The sequence below is a fragment of the Sander lucioperca genome, chromosome 6, assembly GCF_008315115.2.
Source record: "Sander lucioperca isolate FBNREF2018 chromosome 6, SLUC_FBN_1.2, whole genome shotgun sequence".
Lineage (NCBI taxonomy): Eukaryota > Metazoa > Chordata > Actinopteri > Perciformes > Percidae > Sander > Sander lucioperca.
The window spans coordinates 39260355-39269643 of record NC_050178.1 but is presented as its reverse complement, the minus strand read 5'-3'; the positions used below and the strand labels follow the sequence as shown (position 1 = coordinate 39269643).

General features: G+C 42.4%; 1 protein-coding gene across 2 annotated transcripts in view; it reads right to left on the bottom strand.

The window, feature by feature from the left end:
* Positions 1-194: 194 nt before the first annotated feature.
* Positions 195-9289, bottom strand: part of dnah1 (dynein, axonemal, heavy chain 1) — a 32578-nt gene continuing 23483 nt past the window's right edge. Inside the window, exons 62-78 of one of the 2 annotated variants that reach the window (XM_036001815.1) lie at positions 9047-9207; positions 8355-8580; positions 7961-8156; positions 7637-7788; positions 7315-7511; positions 7058-7202; positions 6605-6763; positions 5811-5942; positions 5502-5672; positions 5205-5384; positions 4677-4853; positions 3541-3711; positions 3157-3287; positions 2666-2810; positions 1453-1659; positions 987-1221; positions 195-578 (exon numbers count right to left, since the gene is read on the bottom strand). In XM_036001815.1, the coding sequence (XP_035857708.1) occupies positions 457-578; positions 987-1221; positions 1453-1659; positions 2666-2810; positions 3157-3287; positions 3541-3711; positions 4677-4853; positions 5205-5384; positions 5502-5672; positions 5811-5942; positions 6605-6763; positions 7058-7202; positions 7315-7511; positions 7637-7788; positions 7961-8156; positions 8355-8580; positions 9047-9207 (2907 nt within the window). In that variant the 3' untranslated portion in view covers positions 195-456. The remainder of the gene's footprint in view (positions 579-986; positions 1222-1452; positions 1660-2665; positions 2811-3156; positions 3288-3540; positions 3712-4676; positions 4854-5204; positions 5385-5501; positions 5673-5810; positions 5943-6604; positions 6764-7057; positions 7203-7314; positions 7512-7636; positions 7789-7960; positions 8157-8354; positions 8581-9046; positions 9208-9289) is intronic. The other variant, XM_031278532.2, reaches the window with a different exon arrangement.

Genomic DNA, 9289 nt, shown 5'->3' with positions numbered 1-9289 from the left:
TTCAGTGTTCAGTAAGCATTGTGCAGAACAAGATAAGCTGATTGTTGGCTTATGGGAGTAAAGGAGGAGAGTAGATTTGAAGCAAAACTTACACGGGGTCTTACAGTATAGTAGGTGGAAAACTGCAGCAGGATCCCTTTAACCAAATGATTATATCAAAGTAAATAATCTTACATAGCATCATTACACTAATATGAAATTGTGAAAAAGAGTTTATTACACAGCATGTTTCTGTAAGATCATTTTAAGAGACTTAAGGTGCATAGACAAAGTGTCTGTGTTTGATTTGATTCTGTTTAAGTGACCATAACTGCAATCATCATCGCTGTGGGCTGTAAAACAAGCTGTAGATTCAGTAAAAAGTAAGTTTTCTTTGCATATGAAAAGTGTGTGTGTGTGTGTGTGTGCGTGTGTGTGTGCGTGTGTGTGTGTGTGTGTGTGTGTGTGTGTGTGTATTTAGTAGTCCAGTGCACAGATGAGGGCGACTCCCCGTTTGATCCAGTGTCTCTGAATGTGATCTGTAGGCAGCTCCACTGAGATCACATAGTTGGTGGAATGGCCGGTTGTAGACAAAGTCCCTAAAAGATTACACAAAGCAGTTCAGTGACATGAAGACATTTCAGTTGTTTGTATTTTTCCATCACTGCACTGAGTAAAGTGTTTCTGAGCAGTCGAAGGTGTTGGCTACGTGCTGTGGGTGGAAATTCAGAGCTGCACTTTCAGACGCTTCGTGAAACAAGACACTAACTGGAGTCTATTTTGGGTGAGTAATAAAACCACCAATAGGAGATACACACAAACACTAGAGCGAGCAGGCCAACGCCTCGTCAAACTGAAAAATAGGTATTACCCTAAGCAAACGTTTATGTTAATCCATTTCCTTGACTAAAATATTTCATAAATCTCTGATTAAACAACTTGTTAGCCAAGCACTATCTAATCTAACAAATAATATTAGTTAATCCAGTCACGCTGTGTGTACTAACCAGCACGCGTGAGGGTCTTGTAGATTGGGCAGATGTAGACCCCAGAGGTTGGAGGTTTGCGGTTGGGATTGGGGATCAGCCAGATGAGGGCCATTTCTGTGTAGAGCTCCTTGGGCCTGGAATCTGTGAGTTGACCTGCCTGGTTATCCCAGCGAGCCCCCTCCAGGAATAGACCCTGGATGTAGCAGCCTGTGTTTGGTTTCTCTGTTATCTCTGACACTGACTTCCCGATTACCTGAGCAAGTAGGGATTGCAAAAGAGATGAGGAAGAGACGGGGTGATAGTAAACCAACCATTAAATATTAAATCTTTCAAGCAATTCTAACAAAAATGGATGGTATATGTTGATATTCATACAGTCAATTTAGAGTGGCAAATGTGTAGTTCTATGCCTGAAATTAGTGTATTTTACGTCAAAAACAGTGGCAATGACACAGACTGTCAGATTTACAGCTTACTGTCTGACCTCAAAGTCAAATCCAATTGTGTCGATGGAGGTGCCGGAGCGACGGGCGTAATTCTGGAGGGTTCCAGTGAGAAAAGCCTGGGGGAAAAAGAAGCCGCTAATCCAGAAAACAGGTGGAATGCCGTAATGGATCCATCTCTGCAGGAAATTGATCCTCTGAAGCAGATCTGACACCCAGGACGCCAAAGGCTTCAGAGAAGGGTATGCCTGGAGGGAGAGAGACACATGGCCAGTCAAAGAGCTATGTATTCTTAGGAAGCAGAGCCTGGAATTATTAGAGCAGAACAGAATGTCACTGAAAGTAAATCTTTTATCTTGTACACTGAAATCACTCCCAAATGTCAAACGTCCAAGTCTCATCCCTAACTGCCTACACAAAGACGGATATCATAATATTAGTTCAGTTCAAGGCACACTGCTGTATTCTGTGCTTTGACATTTTGGGTTTGCATTACCTTAAAGGAACACGCCGACTTATTGGGACTTTAGCTTATTCACAGTAACCCCCAGAGTTAGACAAGTCCATACATACCCTTCTCATCTCTGTGTGTGTTGTAACTCTGTCTGACGCCCCCAGCGCTAGCTAAGCCTAGCACAGATCCTGGAGGTAACTGGCTCCATCTAGCCTACTGCTCCGAATAAGTGACAAAATAACGCCAACATTTTCCTTTTTACATGTTGTGATTTGTATAGTCACAGCGTGTACAAATAACAAGGTCACATGAGAGACAGCCATCTTCTAACCGTATATAAACTGGGAACTATATTCTCAGAAAGGAGAAGCACTGCTACTTGGGCGGAGTGATTTGCTGACAGCGCCTGAAGCCCCGTGATGAGGAGCAGAGAGTTCGCCCGGAGTTCGCTCAGAGTTGGAGTAATAGAGTCAACAGTTACTAGATAGTAACTGTTTCAAAGCAGTCTAACACCGGGCCTGGTTTGAGTCAAGGTTTCTCTTTGAAATTATCCAGGGTGAGCCACCCTGCCTACAGAATCACTAAATGTATAAAAATATGAGAAGGTAATTGTTTCAATATAATTTAAATTCAGAAGAGAATGCATTTACATAAATGCAGCATTTTGTAATGTGGGTCGTGTTACAAAATGCTATGTTACATAATGTTTTACAGGGGTTGTAACATGCCATCTGACTATTGGGCACTGGTACCCACAAGGGAATCAAAAGGAGAATAACTCTGTGTGTGTCTTGTCTTGCCTTGGCTTTCCACATATCAGGCACCATGTTGATGAACAGGCTGTTGGCCATAAGCTCCAGTTCTGATGACATCACCACTAAACCCTTCAGAGCCTTCACAATATCTCGGAGACTCTGAGAGATGACCTCTAGCAGCTTGTTATATCTGTAAGACAAAAGATACAAGGACCAATTACTGAAGTACTAATGATTTAAACAGGAAATACCTGATGCAGTACTACCCAGTCATTCATGTATCCTACTACCAGCTAATTACAAGTAACGTGCATAACTGGTGTTTATTCATTTGATCAAATTGTGCAAAGACGAACACGTCAGAATCAGCTTTAAATGGCCAAGTATGTATACACACAGAAGGAATTTGACTCGGGTTTGTTGTTTTAAATGTACAGCAACAGAGCAGAGTGACGTGTATTATTATTATTATTATTATATTATGGAGACCTACAATGTGATTTGTGATGTTTTCTTATAACACAGGCTTATATTACCTGATGACCTCCTGGATGAGCACTGTGTTCATGGACTCTTCATAGCGGACTGGGTACTTTTCCATTACCTCCTGAACACTGAAAGGCTGCGGAATCTTTTCAACAATGCCTGCAACTATCTCCTCCACTTTCTACGGTACAGGAAGAGGCACATCACCAATTAAACAACATGTGTCAGCCATAGTCAGGACCAAGTTCCTGACAGGCTTCTAAACATTGCTCAGTTACGTATGTTCTGCTGTTGATGGAGAAAAGGATGATGTTTTCAGTTGTCCCACACCTTTCAATCTGTATTGAGTTAGTGTACTGTACATACAATAATATGCTGCAAGTAGTAGTAAAAGTATATGAGTGAAGAAAATTCGAAATAATAGATATCTGTACCTCCTCCAGAGATTTGCCCCCAGCAGATGCAGCTCGAGGCTGGAGACGAAGCACGGCTCCCAGCAGGGCGAAGGTCTCATTCTGGGCAAAGCTGATGTTGGCGTTGTCATGGAGACCAAAGATGTCAGGTGTATCATTGATGGGCAAACCACGAATGTATGCCAAGTAACCCTAGAGGCCGGAATTGCCATGACAAGAGGTCACTCACTGACACCATTATTGCCATCAATTAGTTTCAAAGTCAGCAGTTCATGTGCTTTATTTTATATGTGACACTTTACACACTAGAGCATATCATTTTCAGTCATTTTGATGTTAAAAATATCTTATACACATTGCTTCCACCCAGTCTTTGTGAATTGAACCTTTAATGTTATAAGTAAATATGGTATGACTATTTTAGAAAGATTTAAGGAATCTGAGGCACTCAAAAGGTTATTCATTAAAAAGCCTTCAATATCTTGTGATTAAGTAATAAAAACATTCCTCCACGTTTCAGCCTTCATCAGGGCAGGGCAAGTACAAAATAGTCACCTTTGGGCTGTTTCTTATACTTGTTGGCAAGTCACAATCACATGATCAATATGGATAAGTAATTGGTCACATCATGAGTGTAAACTCACATGATAGACCATGTTCAGCAGAGGAAATCACACATCAAAAGTCTAACACACTGTAAGGGCAAACTATCTATAAACAATTACAAAAACCTATGCATAACATCTTTAAACTTTTAAATCTTTGAGTTTATAGAACACACAGACCAAGCAGCCTATGCCATTATTCATCAGAGCACAAAGTACGAGACAGCCCGAAGGCGACCATTCTGTACTCAATGGCTGAAACACATAGGCATGTTTTTATGACTTAATAGCCAAGAGATATTAAAGGCTCTTTAATCATTACCCTCTTAAGTGCCTCATATTCCTTCAACCTTTCTAAACTAGGATGCCTAAGTTGAAGAGCACCAGAGGGACACTTTCTATACACCCGAGCAGCACTCCATGCAGACGGTGATTATCAACCTTTGAAAATATACAGTATGCAATTTTGGAGTATACCAACGGATGCAGACAAAGGTCAAATTTAATGCACTACTCTTATCCCAATTTTTGAATGCTCCTGCGTTATCTAACCTTGAGATCCAGATTTGTGTCTATCTGCCGGTAGACTCCAGACGAAGAGTAGACATAATTATCAATAAGCACAGCAGGACAGTAGAAATCCTCCAGCACGCTGAGCAGACATCGTCTGTCCCAGTCATCTGTCACACGGCCGCCATAATTGATCTCCCCTGCAGTGTATGTTAGCACCTGGACAGGTAGAGGACAAAAAAGGGAGATACTCAGATGAACATGCTTACACACACACACACACACACACACACACACACACACACACACACACACACACACACACAAACAGGCTGAGACCAAAGCTTATGTATCATACTAAAGGGCCTGTGTTTCTGTAAGCTAATGCCTAAACTATCCACAGTGATAAGACAAATGTCATAATATCAATCAACAGTGAGCTGGACATGTATAATATATAAGTTAGGAGAAAAGGGGGGACAGGATTGGAGTGATTGCAAATGATGTGGCTTTGGAGCTAGTTAGTTTATACAGGTTGTTAAATATAGATACAAACATTATCTCGCTCACCTTGTATGGGACATCCTGGTACTCGTCCAGGAACATTTTGAGTTGGCTGATGCAGATGTTCAGGTCTCCGTCGGTGAACTCATAGGGAATGTTAAAGCCCAGTGGGCCAAACTTCCTTCGCTCCAGAGCAATTCCATGGAAGAGACACAGAGACAGGAGCAAAGACTTGAGGTGTGTTGCCTGGAGAGGAGAGGAGAGGAATAACTTGGAGATACTACTAGATACTAGATGTTCACAAAACATTGTAAATATGATAAGAAGGAACAGACTCAGAGGGTGACTAATGACTACGCAGACCTTGGTGGAAGAGGAGATAAAATCGTTGGTGAGTCTTAGGTAGGTTTTCTGTAGATTGGCCTTGATTCCCTTGGGAGGCTCAATGGTCATCTTTGACCCATTTTGGAGAATGGACACTGGGAACTTGTTGCTGGGAAGACTTGTGAGCCACAGACGGAAGTCCTTATGCACCTGTTTGGGGGTTGTGGGACATACAGTATGTGGTAGTAAAGTAAAGGAAGTAATTAACACTGGCAAAGTAAGTATAAGGGTTGCCTAACATACAATCCGAGTGTATAGTGTACATTATGTGTATGCGTGTGTTCTGACCTTTACTGGGTTGATGTTTTCAATGAGTCTCTCCAGGGCAGGCATCCAGCTGGGCGCCAAGTGACAGTTCTGGAAGAATACCCACTGACCTCTTTTCATTGCAGCGTGCATCAGGGTCTCAGCCCAGGGTCCCTGAATTACACAAACAACAGCAGATGAAAAGGCAGATGTGAAGACAACAACAAGAGTTTTGCCAAAAAAACATTTAACTTAACATGAGGTTAGGTTTAGAGAAACCATCCACGTTTCCTAGAAGTTTGCCTTATTTAAAGAGTGGGTATTATAGGGAATCTCCCCACCGCCAATTTGACATTCTAGGAGTCTTTCAGAAATGCTTAAGAGCCCTCAGTTCAATGTAGACAGAAATTGAGGGTGATGCAACAGCCCTCTCACATAATTGCAGGTAATGTGATAAACTCCCACTAAGACCTATTGAACAGCCACAGGGGTAGTGTGTTGCTGGGAGATTTGGTAGGCCAGCCACTAGGTTTCAGGTTCTGAAGGATGAGTCTGCATTTATCCTAAAACCTACACACAAGCCTTTTAGGGTTATTCTTTAAGCTTAATTGTGGTGTCCTGAAATCTAGCATATGTCAAAGCAGTATTGCACATTGTCCTGGTCTATGGCCATAAATAGAGAAAACAATTAGCACAGAGGTGGCCATTCTTAACAAGACAAATGAGAATGGCCTGGTTCTGTGAGAAAATGTTTTACAGTGCCTTTCCCAAGGGTCACAGAGAGTGTACGAAAGAGAGAGTGAGAGAGAATTCCCAGGCACCCCCCTGGTCCTGACCTGGCCTTGGCCCAGAGAGATGGCATTCATTTTCTTGGAGAACTGCATGACATCAGCAAACTTGTATAGGTCAGCAGCAGGGTCAGTGCCAGGGGACAGGACAAAGATGAGGGGAGTGGAGGGGGACGACTCTGTGAAGACCACAGACAGGTCTGACGTCTGTGGACAGATGGAGAGAGAAGGAGTAACAAGCCATTTATACTGCTGCTGCATACTGTAGAGCAAACAACCGGAAATCATTTTCAGCTGAATTTAGCATAGTTAATTTAGTACTACAAACATTACCAATGTTTGCACTGCTGCAGAACCAGCCCAAACAAATGGAACCATTATTGCCATGTTAATTACCACACTTCTAAGCCACTGTGACAGAGATAAGAATACATTTTTGTCACTGCGTACATATTGGTTTTAATATCAACATTAAGGCAAGAGAGAGGAGAGTGACTCTACCTGAGGCTCTATGAAGCGTTGTCCCAGCTGAGCTGAGACAAAGTCCTGCAGGCCTTGAACAAGACTGTCAGCTCTCAGACAGCGCAGGACCAACAACTTCTGGAATGTGTCCAGCTTTGTGTCCCAATCTCCTGGGAGAGGCTCCCTATAGGAAAACATACACACATGCACACCTTAATAGATATTGACAGCTTCTACAAAGTACAAATGAAGGATGCATGTGTACATTTGTTAACATAGTGGTTATCTATGCGTGCCTGTGAGGCTGGTTGCTGTCAAAAATCCTCTTGAAACCCTGCAGATGTTCGACGAAGGTCTCTGCCAGGTTGCTGAAGTTGTCCAGAGCGCTGAGGCCCAGGATGTCCTGCCAGGCGCGCTCCGACAGCCAACTCACTGCTGGGTTGGTCAGCCTTTGGATGGGCATCCCTCCAGATAGCAGGTAGCGCCACTCAGCCTGCCACAGAGATATAACACAGATTCATCAAATGTACCTGGATTAACTTAACTTCTGTATTTGTATGAGGCCCTACAGGAAATTAAATAGGGGAGAGGGAGAATTTAAACTCCCTTGTTTCTCACCAGATCAATTTTGTTCTCATTCATCATAATGCGAGCACACAGGAGAAAGGCGAACATGAGTTTGTGCTTCTCAAACAAGCTGCGGCACACATTGCTGTACAGGCTGAAGGTGAAAAATGTATTGATGTTGGTGATTCTCTTCTCCACCGTGTCTGTAAGAAACATGTCATGGAAAAAATCAGCGTAAGCAGAAAAATATTTTTAACATCTGGTTTCAATGCCATAAGCCAGTTTTCATGAATTTTCCATCTGCACAGACATAATCCTGTGTACAATCTTGCAACCAAAGAGCATAATGACATTTACTGTGGAACTCCTTTCTACCTGCTCTCTCAGAGTTGGCAATGCCAGCCATGAAGATGCCAAGGAACCACTCCAGTGAGTACTGGTACATAGGATCAACATTGGACAGGTCCGATACACAGAAGAAGAGGATCTGTGTGCGCACAGCCACCGGAACATACTCCAGACGGGTGGCATCAATGTCCTGCTCTGTCTGCTCTGCGGCCATCACTTTGGCCTGCCAGTAAAACCAGTTTGCATTAGTAGAAAATCCAACAATAGTGGCTTATGAGTTTGATGGCACATCGTTACAGTATCTTATTTTGGTTTCGGAGGGAGATGTAATTGAGAAAAAAACACTTCCAAGCTAGTTCATTAAGAACTTTATGGTAGGACATATGCCATATTAGAGATAATAGCTCTCCTACTATCTTACCTGGATCTCCCCAGCTTTGATCTTGGAAGCCCCCAACACTTGGATGAGCTCCTCGTTGTCCACAGGGTTCCCCTTTGTGGAGCTCAGTCGGAACAGGATCTCATCCTCAATTTCTTTTAGTTCCTGTTTCATCTTTGCGTTGCTGATGATCAGCTGGTTCTTGGCCTCCTCCAGGTCTGGACGTTCCTCAGCCACCACCTGGCCCAGCAACTGGTCCTCTAGACCACTGGAAACGCACAAAATGCACATTTACACAAAAACAGACAGTAACACCAAGACATAGTTGTTAGAATACAGTACATACCCTAAATTGATTCTGAAAATTATTGGTTTATATCTGGTTCCCAGTCACCAGCTGTTTGTCTTTTTAATCTATCCCTAACATCTTCATCTCACCATTTGATTTTGAGATGTGGAATGCAGAATATTTTGGTACAGTACTGACCAACAATTTAAAAAACAGATAAGACTGAAAGGCTGCCTTTTCAAACTTAACAAATATACAAACTTGCATTAGCATTGCTTTCAAATGTAACTATTGTATGTTTTGCACCTATATTTAAATAATAACACCACTTGTGTATTTTGGATGCAGATCTCAGCACTGAAGGGTAGCTGAGAAAAACGTGACCATAACTGAGATAATTGATGGCAAATTTACAAAAATAAAAAAATATGTCAGCATGTATTACCTGGGTGACAAGGTGAAGTTAATGATGGTGACATTGGTAGAGACCTCTGGAGAGTAGTGTGGGTTAGGCAGCTTGGTGGTGATGTACATCTTGAAGCCTTCCTGGTAAGGGATGACTGAATCTCCCAGCTTCAGCACTGTGTTGCCTTGCTGCTTAAATGTCTAAGGGCCAAAAATGTGAGTTAGGCAAATCAGTGTACGGTAAATATTTGCACAACACTGCCAGACGGTACAAATTATTTTT